Source organism: Coenobita brevimanus, chromosome 23 (assembly GCF_032717465.1).
Source record: "Coenobita brevimanus isolate Jiangsu-jjx chromosome 23, ASM3271746v2, whole genome shotgun sequence".
Lineage (NCBI taxonomy): Eukaryota > Metazoa > Arthropoda > Malacostraca > Decapoda > Coenobitidae > Coenobita > Coenobita brevimanus.
The window spans coordinates 68,251,259-68,270,753 of NC_136976.1; the positions used below are offsets into that span (position 1 = coordinate 68,251,259).

Genomic DNA, 19,495 nt, shown 5'->3' on the forward strand with positions numbered 1-19,495 from the left:
TGAAGGGGAGCTGCAAGGTTTGGTGGGTGGGTTTGGGAGAGTGTGCAAGAAACGGAATCTAAAGGAATGTAGGAAAGAGTAAAGTTATGGTCATCGAGAGAAATGAAATCAGTGAATGTACAGTGAGGTTGGATGGGGAGGAAATGGAAAATGAAAGTGCACTTAAGTACTTGGATAGTGTGATGAATAAGGATAGAAGTTTAGAGGGTGAAGTGCTTGAAAGCGTACAACAAGGAAGAAAGGTTGCTGGTTCCTTGAAAGCAGTGATAAGAAACAAGGAAGTGAGCATGGAAGTGAAAAAGTTACTGTATGAGAGTATTGTGATGCCAACTCTAACGTATGGAAGTGAAGCTTGGACCCTGTTGGAGGGACACAAATCAAGAGTGATAGCAGTGGAAATGAGTTATTTGAGAGGAGCATGTGGAGTCACATGGAGTGACAGACTGACAATTGAGGAAGTGAAGGAGCATTGTGGTGTGAATGTGGATGTGATAGGAAGTGTTAGGAGAAACACACTGAGGTGGTTTGGCCAAGGGGAGAGGATGGAGAGTGAGAGGCTGACGAGGAGAGTGTGAGTGAGGTGGAGGGGAGGCCAAGGATGAGATGGAGGGATGGAATGGAGAGGTATGTGAGAGAGGAGGGTGTGAGCTGGGAGCAGGGCAGTGAAATGGCGGGAGAAAGGGCGACATGGAGGCGATTTGTTTGTGGCCATCCCTTACGGGATTAAGGGGTCTGGCAATAGATAGACAGATAGATGATTTGCCACTTTAAAAATACCACATTCTTTCTTTTGGTACTACAGTATTTAGGTTATCCAGTAAAAGTGTCTGAGATTCCGATTTTCCTCTGTATACCTCCTTTCTGGTCCTACGCTGGGGAACCAAGTAGGCTATTCTCTTCTGTTACTATCCCTTTTCCATTCCCGGAAAGAGTCGTCTTTTGTCCTTAACTGCGGCTTTCTATGCCCTCATTCCACCACCATATTAACTTATGTCTCGGAGGGCCCCTAGTCTATCCACACACTGATTTTTCTCAAGAGATTGTTCTTGAGAGCTGTGTATTGCTCACTACCACTTCTACAGCCCCTGTTCGGCCACTACTCATCTTGTTATAGAAGGCATCCCTTTACTGCATGGTTTTTCAGCTTCCATATTTTGCTCTAGGATGCATAGGCCCTTTTCCTCACTTCCTGTTGCTTTAGTATGTCACATAACAGTAATCTGTATGGCTGCACTAGCTCTTTGCTTCCAATAACTTAAACTTCCTTCACTGACCTATCAGCAAGGGCAAAGTATATTGGCCACATTCCCTTGCTGATGCCGACCCCTGTGACATACTGGACATACAGTCAACCCTCGTATAACGCAGTATCATATAACACGGATTTCTACTTAAGCAATCATATAGTGTGACCAAAAAATATATGCCGCGCTCACTTATACCGCGGCGAGTTGTCGGATGTCGGAGCTCAGACGGCCTGCTGAAAGTCTAATGTTAAGCGTGATGACCTATTAACCTCTCCAGACATTCCAAAGCAAGCAATGTTGAAACATCTTCATACAGTACTCATTTCATACACAAGATGCAGCAACTTCTTGGTTATAGCACTAGACCATACTGCATTATAAGCCTCCCCCCCCACCATACTTCCATTAATCAAAGGTACCTTTCAACAGAAATGATTTAGTTCACCTAGCTAGGCTCAGACCAGGACATCAAATAGCCTTTCACAGTTACCATTTCAGATTTGAGCTGGATGGAATTACAGATGACTTATGCCTCACTTGTAGAAAAGGCCCACACAGCATAGCACATAATGGAGCAAAGCACAGCACATGCTAAACTAAGATGCAGACACAACATCAACAGTGTTGGAAATCTATGGAACAACCCCATAGGGGTGGTTGCTTAATTCTGGTCAGCAAGTGTTCATGGCACACACACTGAGGGTAAGCAACAACGACAATTAATGATGATGGATTCTTTTGTACTGTATTATCCATGATTTGATCTCTCACACATCCACTAATCAAATATTAATGCATTCCCTTGCAGGGAGATCTAAATACAGTATAGTGTACAAACTCAAAATATAACAGGTTGTGTATGTGGCAAGAAACCCCAAGGATTTATGCATGTCCTACTATCACCATAGCCGTTTGATTCAGTCACACGGTTACTCGGGCACACTGGACCAGTTCACTCAATTCCTGGTGAATGATGAATGTGAGTAAAGTAATGAGTCCTCTAGTTTATGCAAATTTATAAAGGTATCTAAAATTACATTAACAGATGGCTAATTTGGTCTAACATTTCTTTCATAAATGAAAATATTTAAGCATGTTTTTTGTATGGTGAGAGAGTCAAAGGTTTAAATCCACAGGTAATACTGAAACAGACATTCAGTGACTTCAGTGCAGGGTAATCGCTTCTTCCATCTAACTTGGATATGTCTGAATACTTGTATGTAATGCTTTTATTAATACAGTACTGTTGTTCATTATTTTCTTTAAATGACATAGTTTCTGCCGGGACTTTGTTACAGTGTTGTTTAGTCCATACTTTGAACATGTGAAGGAAGCCTGGCTGAAGAGAGACCATCCCAACATGCACTTTATTTTCTATGAAGATCTTAAGTCTGATATAATGGCTGAGTTGCATAAACTGGATACGTTCCTGGGTACATCACTGTCAGAAAAGCAAATAACACAGGTGGGTTCATTCTGGATCCTCTGATGTATTCCTTTACATATCTGAAGCTGACTGCAGGGGCATAGCCTAGTACTGTAACTGAATAACCAAAGGAGGACTGTTTAGCAGGGTACCCCCCAGAAAACTGGGATGGTTACTGGGGTGGCCAGGCAAGTTTAAAGGGTGGCCAGTGCCAACGCCTGCCAGCCCTCTGACCATGCCACTGGCTGGGAGCAACCTACAGAAAATAGGGGTTGCTTGTCTGTTTAGCTAGAGCAGTACTGTATTACTGTACTGGTTTTTCGGTATGTAATCACTTATTAGAACTGGAAAAACAAAAACAAAACCTATGTAATACCATGTACAGGTCCTCCCCCACTTAAGACCTGTCGACTTACAAATGTTCACACTTACGAATTTGTACTTTCAGTAAAATATTCAATAAATTACACGGAATTACATGAGATATTCAACACTTTACAGTATTATAAAGTAGGCTTTGTATTAATGATTTTGCTCAACTGTAAATTACAAGGAATTACATGAAATATTCAACACTTTATTATAAAACAGGCTTTGTGTTAATGATTTTGCCCAACTGTAGGCTGATGTAAGTGTTCTAAGCACGTTCAAAAGGCTAGGTAGGCTTGGCTAGGCTATGATGTTCGGTTGGTTAGGTGTATTAAATGCATTTTTGACTTACGAGCAGCTTCCCGGCATGTAATTCATTCGTAAGTGGGGGAGGACCTGTACAAGTAAAGAAGGCTTAGCCCTTTCATTTCAACCCGTTGACAACAATGTGTCTCTCCCTACGTTGAATAAAATAATCAGAGATGAGAGAAATAAGTTAAAATGCATAACTGGATTTAAGGGATTATTAATCTGTCAAATACAGTAGATGTTCGATTTAATGAACATTTATTTAGCGGAAGGTCGAGATTATGGAATCATTTTTGTTATGCTAGGTGTTTAAAGGTCAGCATCCCGTCCCTTGACTGCCTATACTGCAGCTGGGTTCCCTTTCTAGACCGGAGCTTAGTAAACTAAGAGAGACACAGGGCACAAAAACTCAGGGCAACAACCTTACACGTATAACGGCAAATTCTAATGTGGTACAGGTAGACGTCACAGACAGGAATCTAGGCAATCATATAACATATACTGAGACCAGAAGTAGCAGTATCTCGCAGGATACTGTTGAGACAATAGTTCAGGATATAAGTGTATAGTACAATGAATAGCATTTGCGGTGCTGGGCAGGGGGATCAGTCACTCTAACTTTGAGGGAAATTTACACTGTGGATGGAATAGGTAACGTGGTTATAGGTCTTACGTCGCAGAAGTATTATATTACAAGAGCCGAGTTACACATTCACTCAAGTCACTGTAATCACTGTTCGGCTTCTCTTGCTCTGTCACTTTTTCACTGTTGGTTTACACTCCCAGTCTTGAGACACTGATAGAATTTGAGCTCAGTTTTCCTCTAGTATTCTAACACACGGCCTGATGTTTTAAGTCACTGTTTCACTGTTTGTCTATACTCCCGGTACTGTAACACTGATAGAATTTGGGCCTAATTTCCCTCTAGTATTCTACAACACTGCCTGGTGTCTATGTCACTGTTTCACTGTCACTGCACTTCCACTGTCACTCACTGTCGGGACTGGGTAGGGTGGCGGCGGCGCCCAGCTCCTGAAGGGGACTGAGCTCCGTTAGGGACCTCCGTATCCTGTGGCCACAGGATCACTCGTAGGGGCATCCTCTCTCGTCCGGGGCTGCGTGTGGCAAAGGGCTCCACACTGTCAGGACTGGGAACTGGGGTCCGGCCCTCGGGACTGGGGCTGAAGAGTTTCTGGAAGCGCTCACTCAGGCGCCTGAGGAGGACGAGCGTCGTCTGCATTGGGGTGGAGAGAGGTCTTGCCCGGGGGTCCTGGGGGCGGCCTCGGGGGCCTCTTGCCTGCGGTCTCCTGCTGTCGGGGACGCCGTCAGGAGTGGGCTGCGGCATCAGCCTCTGTCAGAGTCTGTCAGGAAGGGTCCCTCTGGAGCAGGCTGTGCAGAGAATAGCCCTGGAGATAGTACAGGGCCTCTCCACAGATTCTCGAGGCTGAGGCCTTCCTCCTGAAGGTCGCCTCACTGGTGGTGGACAGTAGGGTCGTCTGCGTCCCTAACAGTTGGCAGGTCTGATGGCAGAACGCCCTTTCGTAGTGGAGTCACAGGGGGTGAGGGGCTTTGGTGCTCCTCCCCGGCACGGCTGCCAGCCGTCGCTGGGTTCCTATGGGCAACAAAACGAGGGCAGCTACTGGCTGTCCCTTCATTGTAGGTGTGGCTACTAGCCATTGCCTGGGCCCGACTCCCTGATAGGGATGCAGGCGAAGTGCGGCTACCGGCTATCGCCTGAGCCCCTTATAGAGGACGACGTGCCGATGAGGAGTGGCTGCAGGCCATCTCCTGCCGACGGGCGCAGCTACTGGCTGTCACCTGTGTCCTGTCCTCTGAGGCAACTACAAGAGGAGAGGGGCCATACCCTTCTCTCCCCAGCATGGCTACTGGCCGTCGCTGGTTCCTGTATGGGGGTATAGCAGCGCCTGATGGGGGAGCAGCTACCGGCCATCTCCTGCCGTGGGCCCAGGCTACAGGCCGTGGCCTTTTGCGGGTGCGGCTACCGGCCGTTGCCTGAGCCCAGCTACAGGCCATGGCTTTTAAGGGAGAGTGGCTACCGGCTGTCTCCTGAAGGGCAGAGCGGCTACCGGCCGTCTCCTGAAGGCCTTCCGAGCAGCTACCGGCCATCTCCTGAAGGACTGAGCGGCTACTGGCCGTCTCACAAAGGGCATGGCTTCTGGCCGTCGCTGGGGTGCTGCTTGGAGCTAAGGAAGTAGCTCCATGCCGATCCTGTTGAGGGTCAGCTCGCCTGCAAGGTAGTCTTTTCCTGCTATGGTGGCGGCAGGTGAGTTCCGGGTCATAGGGTGTGCACAGCCCGGGTGGACTTATGTCCCTGTCGCCCGGGGTTGGGTCACGCTATGTCTGCCCCTCCGTAGGCTCCTCCCTGGGGTGTTGTGCTGCCCTCAGCAACTATTCCCGGCATTTTAATTTTCTTGTTGTTTTTTTCAGTTTAAAGGAAATTTTTCATTGAGTATGATTCCGTAAAGGAAATTCCATTCTAAAAACCACCGAATTACCAGAAAAGGTCCCATATATCCAGCACATCATCAAGCCCATACCGGAAATACTTCCCTGACTGGCAGTGTGCGGTGTTGTCACCCATCCCCGCCAAGCTGCCCGGGTAGTGGCAGGGACTCAGTGAAGTCGCTCAGCCCATGCAGTCTTCCCGTGATCCCCGCAGCTGTGAACAACTGCTCCCCGCGTGTGTGGCTTTGCCTCGGTATTGCAGCTTTACTTGTATATATTTTTTTTTTTCAGTGAACCAAAGCTTTTATGAACCATGCCTAAAGTCCACGAAAAGAAGAAGAGGGTGAGGCTTTCTCTTGCCCAGAAATTGGAAATAATTGAGAAGATGGAGTACCATGTCTGATGCTCCCCAGCCCCTCTGTCACCCCTGTACCATTTCGAGCTTTGATGGTGGGTGACTCTGACAATGACTAAACCACCCCCAGGCCTGACCCAGGTTTGGGGGGGCCAGTATGGCTACCTGTATCAGACATATTTCTGCAACAAGTGCAGAACCCCTGCTGTAATTTACTATCCACATTTACTATACTACTGTATTTGGTTCACTACTATCCTCACCTTATTCTTTATGTGTGCATATTTTATTACTAAGTCATTACTGTATGTATCATTCTTAACATGCACATAACAATGCATTTCAGTGAGGATATTAATTATGGGTTCAGAATGCTGTGTGTAGGATTGAGAGTTAGCACAGTTTGCCAGGTTTGGATGTACATTGTCAGTAACTCAGCCTGACCGTTGCCTTCAAAGATTTTTTTTTGTTTTGTTTTACGTGTCCGACTTTGGGCAAAGGCTTCAAGGCCTATTCCCAAGTCCCAGTAGTCCTCCTTGGGGCCCAGTAGTCCTCCTGTATCTCAACATGTCACCACTTGGGCGCTAACACCCACCAACCATATTGAATACATGCTAGGGCTGTCTCATACAAAACTGGTGTACTGGTATTAGCGGGGGTACTTTTATGACATGTCGGCAGGTCAGCTGGTAGATCAGAGAAGTCTCCTTTTTTAAGAAATTCGAATCCTTAAACTGTTCCCTGCCCCAGCCGGGATTCGAACCTGGGTCCGCCTCTCTACAGATTCTTCCACCGCCTCCGGATTCTGCCACTGTGGAAAGGACTTCAAAATACCGGAAAAACTTCCATTATATTTAGCCTTGGTGAAATACACACCCCCTTGGAGACACCCCACCTAGGATGGAGCCACGACCGCACCCACATCCCAGAAGGAGACTACAGAGGGGCAAGAAGATAGCGCGCCAGGTCTGAGTGATACGGGCCCTGGCATATCATGGCCCTACGCCCCTCTTCCCCTCAACACAGCCAATGACAACTAAACAGTCCTGGTCAACTACAGCTCAGCTGGGCCAGCCCTCACCAGGATCGGGGTGGGACTTGTCTTCTGACAGTCCCAGGCAGCACCGCGGCATCGGCCACTGTCCATACCGGGGAAGCATCGGCCACTGTACGACCTTCTGCTGTTGCCCCCTGCAGCACCATGGTATCGGCCACTGTTCATACCAGGGAAGGAGCGGCCACTGTACACCCTTCTGCTGCAGCCACACCTGGAACCAGCCCCGTGGTGGCAGCCACTGTACGCCCCAGGTTGGACATGATGGCCAATGTACGCATGTCGGCTAGCAAGCCAGGGAAAGGCAGAACCGCGACATCAGCCACTGTCCACATCGGGGAAGGAGCGGCCACTGTATGCCCTTCATCTGCCTACATCTCCTCCGGGAGCAGCACTGTGGAATCGGCCACTGTCCATACCGGAGAAGGAGCAGCCACTGTACGCCTTTCTGCTGCTGCCCTCAGGGGTTGCAGCCACTGTCCACGTCGGGGAAGAGTTGGCCACTGTACGCCCTTCGTCTGCAGTCTCTGGGGCCTTCTCATTGGAGGATGTCCCTGGCGCTGCCCACCTAACACCCAGAGGCCGCGCAGGACGCCCTTCTCACTCTCCCCACAGATGTGGTCCCCAGGAGGAGGAGCTGTCCTTTGAGGATTAGTGGCAGGGCCCAATCCCGGGAGAGGGAGTCCACACCCTATGAGTTGCCCCAGATGATGACCGATACTGATGGATGCCAGCCGGAAGGGACGCTGCAGGCTACTCCTGATGGTGGTCCAGCCTAGTGGTGACCGCAGCCCCCAGCCAACCAGGGACGCACCCAGGACCCTGGGGGGGGACCTCCCAAGCCCATCCTGCTGCTGACCCTCCGCCAGAAGCAGACGATGGCAGATGAAACTCCTGGCCTTGTTTGGCCCTAGTCCTGAGGGCCACCTGACAGGTCGAGACCCCACTAGGGAAGGGCCTCCCTGCACCCCAGAACATGATCACACCTGGGCGACCTCACCTCCTGCAGTAGTCCCGTGTACCCTACGGGAGGGCACGCCCAAGGACCAGCCCCTAATCCCAGGCACCACCTCTGATAAGTCCAGGTTTCAGCAGCCCAAGAAGCCGACTAGTGTAATAAAAGGGATTGGCCACTGTCTGTCCCTCGTCTGCTACACCTGTGACGTCCTTCACGGAGGATATCACTTGCTTGTCTCACCCCTCCAGAGGACGAGTGGGACACCCCTCTCGCTCTCCCCACAAAGCCAGCCTTCCGGCAGAGTTGCCACTGGAGAGGATCTGGAGTGGCCCCATTGTGAGTCTGGGGATCCACTCCCTACAGCCAGCGCCCCTATGTCGCCCCTAGCTGTTGGACTCCTGGAGGAAGAGATGTCGCAGGCAGCTCCTGATGGCCTCTCGACCCGAGCGAGGCTGCAGCCCCCTGTCACCCAGGGGCATCCCCAGGATTCCAGGGCGAGACCTCCCTGGTCCCACTGACGAGCAGTCCTCCTCCAGGAGCGAGTGCAGAAAAGCGTGCCTGCTCGCCCTGTTCGGCCCCAGTCCTGACGGCTGATCTACCCACCAAGGCCCCACCAGGGAAGGGCCTCCCTCTACACCGCCCAGCAGCCCACCTCGGACGACCTGGCCCCTAGCAGTGGTCCTGTGTCTCCTGAGGGAGAGAACGCCTGACGGAACCCCTCCCACACCTGAACGACACCTGTAGCAGCCCAGTCACCAGTAGCCAAACTTGAGTCCTCCTGTCTGAGAGAGTGTGCTAATTTGTACAGTGTATTGTGTTTGGCATTGTACTATCTTTATAGCAATATACGTGTAAGGTTGGTTGGCCTGAGTTTTTAATGCCCTGTTTCTCCAGTTGCATGCTCTAGACCCGGTCTTGAGTGGAACCCCAGATCAGTCGCTCATGCCCAGAGAACAAGGATTTGAGCTCGGAACACATAGCATAACACTGATGGCTAGCGGTGGTTCTTGATCTGGTCAGAGAGCAACGAGGAACAATAGGGAAAGCTTAACAAAATGGCGGCCAAACCACACGTACAACCGCCAAAATTCGACCCTGAACAATGCAACATAAGCACATACATGTTTATGATTAAACCACTACTAGACATCGGATTCAACCACAAGAGGGAGAAAATAGTAGTCACCCTACCTCACCAGGGCAAAGTGGTGTCAAACATCGCCACCAAGATCATCCCAGAACTGACATGGGCACAGTTCACACAAATCGTGACCCAGGCAGTCATGCCATCCCTAGGGAAAGTTGTAGCCTTATCCCAGCTCGACATCCTCACCTATGATGGCAACCTGGATGACACACTCATTCAGGCCAGGCGACTCGTCACCACCGCTTACCCAGAGACCGACACAGCCACCTAGGAGCAACATATCTTCAATACCCTGTTGAGGATCCTTCCCAGCACCATAAGGGAACACTTCACAACATACAACCTGACAGGAGATCTCGACAAAGATGTCCAACTGGTTAGACGCCTTCTAGCTGCACGCTCCACTCCACAGCACATTGGTCCAGTCAGCAAATTCCCAACACGGAGGACACCACACTCCAAACCATGCCCCCCACCCACGCAAGCCCTTCAGCAACACCCACTATACCCAGGGCACATCCTACCAAAAGACGTGCCGCCTCTAAGGAAAATAATACCTCTGGGAATTCTCTGCCTGCAGTCACAGATGCCCTAATCACGACACACACGAGCAGCTAAAAGCTGCCCAGTGCAGGCCAACCACCCAAGGGCACCACAAAGTCTCCTTCCTAGACGATAAGGGCACCGAGGATGATGCCTCAACTGCCGATTACGCTGACCCCAGGGAAGTGGACCCCAAAGAAGATGTCCCACAACAGCTAGATTTTTAGGACTGCCCCCGCACCTCCCCACAGTGGCGGGGGTTACCTCACAAAAATACCGCCCCCCAGTCTATGACAAGTTGAGACTGAATGGGGTAAAAGCGAGGCTACTGGTCGATACAAAAGCGGCCAGATCCTGCCTCTACAGCCACTTCTACTCCCGCCATGCCTCAGCTTTCAGCTGGCTTCTCCCCACCTCATCTCACCTCGTAGAAGCAGGGGATGGCCCCTTCCCAATACGTGGGGAAACCCAGGCCCTGTGTGCCAATATCCACCAGCAAGTATCCACCCAACACAAATTCATCTTTGACTTGACCTGCAGTGCCTACGATGGCTACTTAGGGCTGGACCTCCTGCAGAAGTTACATACCAATATCAACTGTCACAAGTGATGTCTCCACTTCCAGAAGCCTCCAGACTCCCACTCCCAGCCACTCCGCGTGTGCACACCTGCACCTTCGCCCTCACACTGCCCCCTCCCACCATGTCCTCTACCCTGCCTCCTATTCCCCCTACCCCCCCACTCCTCCACACACCACCTTCCCCACAACCATCACCTCCACCCTTACTATTCCTCCTCAGCACGAAGCCTGGCTGCACCTGAACAGGCCCACCGGAACCTCCATCCTGTTCTCTCCTAACCTACCTCCTGGAACCATTTCCTCCTGCCTATTGTCCCCCACCTTCCTCCCCCCTCACCTCGGGGCAGTACGTATCGCCAACATCTCCACCACCCTCCTCACGCTTCCCAGAGATTAGTGATCGGGGAATTGGAAGAAGCCAAACATTGCACACCCCCCTCCTCCCCTGCCACCCTACCTCCCCTACCCGAACACCTCTCACCACACCAGGCTGACAGCCTCCGACGCCTCCCCCTGGACTTCCAAGACCTCTTCGTGTCAGGACTGGCGGACATTGGCAACACCACATACCTGGCGCATGAAATCCACAACACAGGACCATCCATTCATCAACCATCATGGCAGAAAAATCCTAAACAACAGGCTAAGGAAGACTGGCAGGTACAGGAAATGATTGATGCTGGCATCATATCTCCATCCACCAGCCCTTGGTCCCCTCCAGTCATCCTAGTTAAAAAGAAAGACAACACCATGCACTTCTGTGTGGATTATCGATGACTGAATGACGTAACTACAAAGGACACCACCCCCCTACCCAGGATAGACGACTCCCTTGACTCCCTGTATGGAGCATTCTGGTTTTCCACCTTGGAACTCCAGTCAGGATACTGGCAAGTCCCTGTGCACCCAGAGGACAGGGGAAAAACTGCTTTCTCGACCAGTAACGGGAAACACTACAAATTCAACATCCTTCCCTTTGGACTTTGCAACGCCCCTGCTACATTTTCCCAGTTAAAGAAGTCAGTTCTCAGCGGCCTCACCTGGGAAATCTGCCTGACATACCTGGATGACATCATTTTCGGCCAGACATGGGCCGACCACCTCCAGCGCTTCAAGCAAGTCTTCCTTCTTATTCAACAGGTGGGACTCAAGCTCAGACCATCAAAATGCATCCTGGGTGAACAGTCTGTCTCCTTTGTGGGACACATCATCTCTAAGGAAGGCATAGCACCTGACCCTGACAAACTGAATGCCATCTCAAACCTCCCTCTACCCCAAGATGTCCATGAAGTCCACACCTTTCTCAGGCTCACGTCCTACTACCGGTGTTTCGTTAAAGGGTTCACCAACATCGCGAAGCCCCTCCACGACATGACAAAATGAAGTGAGCCTTTCACCTGGACCGACGAACACGTCACAGCATTCCACACCCTCAAGACCAAGCTCATCACCGTTCCGATGATCGCATTCCCCAACTACACCCTGCCCTTTTGCCTATACACCGACTTATCCCTAGTGGTGATCGGCGCCGTCCTTGTCCAGGTCCAAGAAGGGTGAGAGCACATCACTGCCTGTGCCAGCTGTACCCTAAACCAAGCTGAGAAAAACTATGCCACCACCAAACAAGAATGCTCAGGCATCATATGGGCATTGGAGCATTTCCGAGCATACCTCTTAGGCTCACATGTCACCATCATAACTGACCACCAGTCTCTGCAAGGGTTACGCCAGTCCCACACCCACAATGCTCAGCTGATCAGGTGGAGAGAAACTCTCGAAGAATTCGACTTCAAGATCGCTTACTGGCCTGGCAACTTGCACATCGATGCTGATGCCTTGTCTTGCCTGCCCATCAATTCCATCCGTGCCGCCTCCAGCCTCCTACATCAGTGGCAAAACAAAGATGGCCCCAACTGGATACCACCCCATGTATTTTCTAAGCTCCACCAGCATAGCGACCACCTTTTCACCCAGTCTGGACACATAGTGCTCGACTCTGACACCACCCTTGACACAATGGCCCACTTACACTTGGATAACGGCATTCATCTCGGCACCAAGAAACTACTACAGGTGTTTAATGACATCTACTGGACACCCGGCTCCTCCAACCTGGCCAAACAAGTCATCCAGGCCTGCCGGGCCTGCGTGCTAGACAAAGACATCACACAAATGCCTGGCCCTTCGGGAAACATTACCACACAGAAACTATGGCAACTGCTATCAGTAGACATAATCAGCCCCCCTACCGTCTAAAGCCGGCTACAAGTACATCATTACCTTCGTGGACACGTACTTAAAATTTTTCATCGCCTGCCTGGCCAAAGAACACCACACTGTGGCCGTGGCCGATGCCCTTGTCCACCACATCTTCCCCTACTTTGGCATTCCTCAAGCCCTTCACTCAGACAATGCCCGGAATTTACCAGCAAAATATGGAAGGAACTCGCCAACATCTTCGGCTATCAAATTTCCCATCCCTCTCCCCACTGGCCCCAAGGGAATGGGTTATGCGAGAGAAGCCACCGCACCCTCCTCACCCAGGTGGGGGCCAGAATATAAGAGACAAGAAACGGGAACTGGCCAGCATATGTAAAAATTGCACAGTGGGGAATGAACACCTTCCCCCAAGGAGATGGCATTACTCTCCACGAACGAGTATTTGGAGAAACCCCCCTCCTCCTACCCCTCCAACACCATCTACAGCCCCCCTTCACGTCCCCCACATCCGACCCCCATCCCCACCTCAAAAGCTGCCTGCATCACCCACATAAACACCAAGACCTGCAACCTGACATCATTGCCCCGTCCAGTCCCTACAAACCAGGAGACTCATATGTGGTAGCATAATTATCAGTCCCAAACAAGATCTCACCATGGCTCATAGGACCATACATCATTATCAATGTCCCCAACCCCTACCAAGTAACCATCCAGTATCACAACACCCCATGCACCTGTCGCAACTGCCATGTGCGGCTATTCCTCCCCCCAACCGCCACCTCCCAACAACGCCGCACTCACTCCCCCACGCACCACGCTGCACCACCACAACCCGCTACCTCGACCACACATCTGACTCATACGCCTGCTACATCACGCCCTCTCACTCCTCACCCTCACACACTGCCCCTTCCACAATCACATCCCCCACCTCACCCTCCACCCGTTCCACACCCTCCCCACAGATCCTCGCCAAAACCCCAGTGACCTCACCTCCCACAACCACACCACCACCACAGACCCTGCCACCCAACCAGGAGACACCCCACCCACCCCCGGCCACCCCGCCATGTCACCAACGCTCCAAGCCACCTACCGCCACCACTACACCCACACACTCCTCTCCTTCAAACACCCCTCATTCCACACCCAAGACCTATACCAGACCCCACACCAGCTCCTCATCCCCCACCACTGCCACGACACCACCCCCTAACACCACTCAAACACCACCCCCTAACCCCCGAACTCCACCACCCAAACAAACAACCACCCATCCCCGCCCAGTCGCCTCACCATGTGACCCCAGCTCCTCACCACCCACACCGGTTCTCACCACCACCACAACCAGATTCGGCCGGCTCTCCTGCCCATCAGCTAGGTATGCAGCAACACCACCCTCCACACCCGCAACACCACCCAAACCCATTTCCACCTTCCCCACACCCAACACATCCCCCACAACACTAAGGATACATCAAGGGCCGTGGAAGTTTCCAGTGGCCAAGCCCACCAGGGGGGAGATTTGCACCTGCCCTGGTGATCCCATAAAACCCAGGTTGCCTCACCTATCTCCAGCATTCAGCCAGGAGACATCGGCCACTCACCACCTCCAGAAATGAAGATAAGCCGAGTGACCTGCCCTGGGGAAACACCAATGCATCCAGGGGACACCTCACCTCCTCCTGAAAGACCCCGCAGACCTCCACCCTCCACATAACCTATGCCCCACACCAGGAACCAAATCTGCCCACCCACAACTGGACCGCCTTCCTTCACCTCACGCCGACCCATCGGACCACCACCTCGGACACCTACCACCTCCAGCCACGGGGATGTGACTTTTTCCCCCACGATGGTGGTGAAATACCCACCCCAAGGGAGACCAAGGACAGGGTGGCAAAACACCCACCCCAAGGAGGGACCACGGACAGGGTGATGAAATATCCACCCCAAGGAAAGACCACAGGGAGGTGCGTACAGTACGTAGAGGGTCCAGGCCAGATGGGCCTATGTCCCCCACCACCTTGCGCCCCTCTTCCCCTCATCAGACCCAACAAGAGGAAAGCTGCCTCGGCAGACTACTCTCCTGCCAGACCAGCACTTGCCAGGATCAGGGTGGGACTTGCTCTTTGCCATTCCCAGGCAGAACCGTAACGACGGCCACTGTCCACTTCATGGAGAGATCAGCCACCATCCATCTCTCGTCTGCAGTCCCAGAGAAGGGCAGAACCATGGCGACGGCCACTGTCTGCGCTGGGGAAGGATCGGCCACCGTCCGTCCTTTGTCTGCCACCACCACAGGGAGCAGGACCACAGCGACGGCCACCGCCCGCACCGGGTAGAGATTGGCCACCGTCCATTTCTCACCTGCTGTCCCAGAGGTAAACAGAACCGTGGTGATGGCCACTATCTGTGCCGGGAAGAAATCAGCCACTGGCTGTCCCTCATCTGCTACCCCTGTGATGCCCTTCCTGGAGGACGTCCCTTGCTTGCCTCACCCCTCCAGAGGACGAGTGGGACACCCCTCTCGCTCTCCCCACAGAGCCAGCTCCCAGGCAGAGTTGCAGCTGGAGAGGATCTGGAGTGGCTCCATCGTGAGTCTGGGGATCCACTCCCTACAGCCAGCGCCCGTATGTCATCCCTAGCTGTTGGACTCCTGGAGGAAGAGATGCTGCAGGCAGCCCCCGACGGCCTCTCGACCCGAGCGAGGCTGCAGCCCCCAGTCACCCAGGGACACCCCCAGGACTTCAGGGCAAGACCTCCCTGGCCCCACCAACGAGCAGTCCTCCTCCAGGAGCAGGTGCAGAGAAGCGCGCTTGCTCATCCTGTTTGGCCCCAGTCCTGAGGGCCAACCTACCCACCGTGGCCCCACCAGGGAAGGGCCTCCCTCTACACCACCCAGCAGCCCACATCAAACGACCTGGCCCCTAGCAGTGGTCCCGTGTCTTCTGAGGGACAGCACGCCTGACGGGACCCCTCCTACATCTGGACGACACTTGTAGCAGCCCAGTCACTAATAGCCCAACCTGAATCCTCCTGTCTCAGAGAGTGTGTTCATTTGTAGTGTATTGTGTTTGGCATTGCATTATCTTTATAGCAATATACGTGTAAGGTTGGTTGACCCGAGTTTTTATGCCCTGTTCATCTAGTTACATGCTCTTGACCCGGTCTAGAAAGGGACCCCAGATCAGTCGCTCGTGTCCAAAGAACAAGGAGTTGAGCTCGGAACACGTAGTTTAACAATTATATCTAGGATATTTGTTTGACGCACTCCTCATGGACATGCATATCATCCAAACTTGTACTGGAACCGGCCATGGTACATATACAATTCAGCTAGATTATGACATGTTGGGTGGGGAACACTTTTAGTTCATCTCCAATAGTAATTCTGTCTGGGATGGTTGCACCTGACATGTATAACTTCACTGTTAACTTAGATACACAAGTTCACTTTGAAAGACAATAACTGCTTGAAAAACAGTAACTGTTGCATATACGCAATGTTAAAGACAGGATTACTGATTGGCAAGCAAATGTAGGGGGTTAGTGAGACCACCCCTGATTCTGGCCTCTCTTCCCACCAGGTAGCCAAACACACAAGTTTCAAGGGGATGAAAGAACGAGAGGAGAAACATTTCAGCTCTCCTGATGACTTTAACATGGATGTGGCAAAGAAGGATGGTGGTTTCTTCAGGAAAGGTGAGATGGGATGAGAGAGGAGTACAGTGTCAATGGGAAAGGGCAAAGGCAGGAAGACTGAAGGATTAGCTAAAGAATGCTCTGGAAGCAGATCTGTAAAAACCCAGGCTTAAAAAAACGTAAACCCTACTTAGGTTTTATTAAGACCTGGATATATAAAACAACCATAGGTTTTTGTATGGCAAAAAACAAACAAACAATTCTTCACTGTGAGGTGGTGGTTTTTTTATGGGTTGTAAACATTTATATAACTTGCTGTAAACAAATGCACTGGGCGAAGGGATTTCATCTCAGTGTAACAAAATGCAAAGATAAAGGTACTGTAAATCAAGGTGGTGGTCAGATGGAGCAAACTTGGCTCCTGTGAGAAAGGACATGGGTTTAGACATGAGTTTGATCTCAGGCTGGACCAGGAAACATCTTGATAATTTGAATTTTGTTAAAACAAAATATGTACTAATCTTCCACAAGACCTACCAGTATGTCATAAAAACATCCCTGGTAATGCCATTTTACAATTCCTAAATGAGACAGTTGTGGTATGTACGTACTTGATACCAATGGTGGATATTAAAAAGCAGTATGGTCTCACGGAGGACAGCCCAACACTCCCAGAAGGAGCCTACGGAGGGGCAAATAGAGCGCGACCTGACTCCGGACGACAGGGACATAAGTCTGCCTAGGCCACATGCCCCTATGACTCGGAACTCGCCCGCCGCCACCATAGCAGGAAAGTGAGACTACCTTCTGGGCGAGCCAACCACTGACAACCACGGGGTGGGGCTATAACGCTAGCTCCAGTCAGCACTTCTGAGATGGCCGGTAGCTGCTCAACCCTCTTACAGGAGACAGCCTGCAGCCGCTCTGGAGGCAATAAGGAGACAGCCTGTAGCCACTCCCGCCTTCATCAGGAGACGGCCAGAAGCTGCTCTGAAGGTGCCCTTAACTTGTCACGTCCCGACCACTTTCGCACCTCCGACACCCCCCAGTCCCGACCATTTTTGGAAAATTTTTTTTTTTGGCTAAAACCTCCGCTTTTGGTGAGAAACATCGAAAATTCATAGAGAAATCGCTCACCTGAGGTTTAAAGTACTCAATACAGGTAGGAGTACCTCCTTACCTTACAGGGTTTTCTATCAGGCTGGCTGCAAAGAAAACGAGTTCTATGGGAGGATAATTATTCCGCACCACTCCTAAACGGTATTTATTTATTTATTTGGTACGAATTTATATGTAGTATGAGAGTATATTGGTTTTCAAACAGTAATATAGGCATTATAAGCATTGTTTCACTCACTAACTCATCACCATTCCTGACCTTCTTTTGCCACATTACCTGATCATCATTTCTGACTGTTTCTTCCTCTAATGCTATGTAAACTTTGTCCTCCACATTGTCATCAATTGGGGAATCATTCTGGCCCTGAATGTCTTTATTGGCCAGGTCACTGGTAACAGGTGAATTGCCGAGACAATGGCGTGCGGGGGGGGGAGGTTATGCGGTGTAAGACATTGTCCCTGCTTGGCATCTTGTAGAGGAATAGAGGACGGTGTCCCGTGTATACTTACGAAAAATCACATGCGAAAATTGAAAATTGTGCAAATTAGGACCTTGCAATTGCAAAACGTACCAGTATGTCGACGGGACTGGCAAATGCAAAATGTTGCAACGTACCCATACGTCGATGGGATGTCTCGGGTTAAAGAGACAGCCTGTAGCCGCTCAACCCTTCTACAGGAGACGGCCGGTAGCCGCTCCGAATGTGCCCTAACAGAGATGGCCTGTAGACGCTTGACCCTCCTACAGGAAACGGCCGGTAGCCGTTCTGGAGGTAATAAGGAGACAGCCGGTAGCCGCTCCTGCCTTCATAAGGAGACGGCCAGTAGCCGTTCCGAAGGTGCCCTAACAGAGACAGCCTGTAACTGCTTGACCCTCCTACAGGAGACAGCCGGTAGCCGCTCCCACCTTTGTCAGGAGATGGCCGGTAGCCACTCCAAAGATGCCCTAACAGAGATGGCCTGTAGCCGCTCGACCCTCCTGCAGGAGACAGCCGGTAGCCGCTCCAGAGGTAACCAGGAGATGGAGGGTAGCTGCTCCCACCTTCGTCAGGAGACAGCCGGTAGCCTCCCCGAAGGTGCCCTAGAGTCGGCCTGTAGCTGTTCCCTTCCCCAGGCCATGGCCAATAGCCAGGCCTTTGCAATGGCTGGTAGCCGTGCCCCTAGAAGGCCACGGCCAGTAGCCGGGCCCTACGGCAGGAGACGGCCGGTAGCTGCTCCTCCGCCAGGTGCTGACTCCCCTGCACAAGACTACAACCCAGAGGGAGGCCGCAGCCTGGAGGACTACTGGAGAGGCCCCATGACCACCACTGGGCTCTTCTCACTGCAGCCGGTTCCTGAAAGGCCTCTCCTGATGGACCCCAACGGAGGCCAACGCCGCAGCCTACTCCTGATGGCATCCCTGAACACCGGGGACCGTAACCCATGGGACCTCCAGACTCCCCCCAGGACCCCTGGGTGGAACATCCCTACATCCCGACAGCAGAGACCCTCGTCCTCCGTCAGGTGCCTGAGTGAGAGGTTCAGGCAGCTGTTCAGCCCCAGCCCAGTGGGCCAGACTCCCCCCCAAGCCCCGAGAGCGCGGGACCTTCGCCACCAGCAGCCCCAGACGAGAGAGGACGTCCCTATGCGTGATCCCGTGGCCCCTGAATACGGAGGCCCTCGGCAGAACTCAGCCCCGTCAGTCAGGCTGTGTTGCTCCTGCCGCCCTTGTACCTGACCGCCATTACGCCCAGTCCCAAAAGTGAGTGACAGTGAAAGCACAGTGAAAGTGATACAGTGAAGCAAGGGCAGTACAGTGAATTATCAGAATACGGGGAGTCAGATATAAAAGCATCAGTGTTAGTGTAAGAGAAAGGTGGAATAAATAAAGTAACAGTGAGACAGTGAATACGGCCGGGCAGTGGAATAAGTGTCCGTCTGAGAGAACAAGCTACCATCTTAGTGATATAGCCTCACACCAAGATCATACGGAGGCTCCAGTGCAAGAACAATAATTAATAACACGACGGACAAACAAGTTACACTGCCAACATTGAAGACAGTGCCACGGCCCT

At 51.7% G+C, this 19,495-nt stretch overlaps 1 protein-coding gene across 1 annotated transcript in view; it reads left to right on the forward strand.

Annotated features, from left to right (window-relative positions):
• LOC145392736 (sulfotransferase 1C4-like) overlaps positions 1-19,495 on the forward strand; it is a 40,156-nt gene that overhangs the window by 17,998 nt on the left and 2,663 nt on the right. The window contains exons 4-6 of the mRNA XM_080267034.1: positions 2,100-2,226; positions 2,546-2,712; positions 16,268-16,382. Of these exons, the coding sequence (XP_080123160.1) occupies positions 2,100-2,226; positions 2,546-2,712; positions 16,268-16,382 (409 nt within the window). The remainder of the gene's footprint in view (positions 1-2,099; positions 2,227-2,545; positions 2,713-16,267; positions 16,383-19,495) is intronic.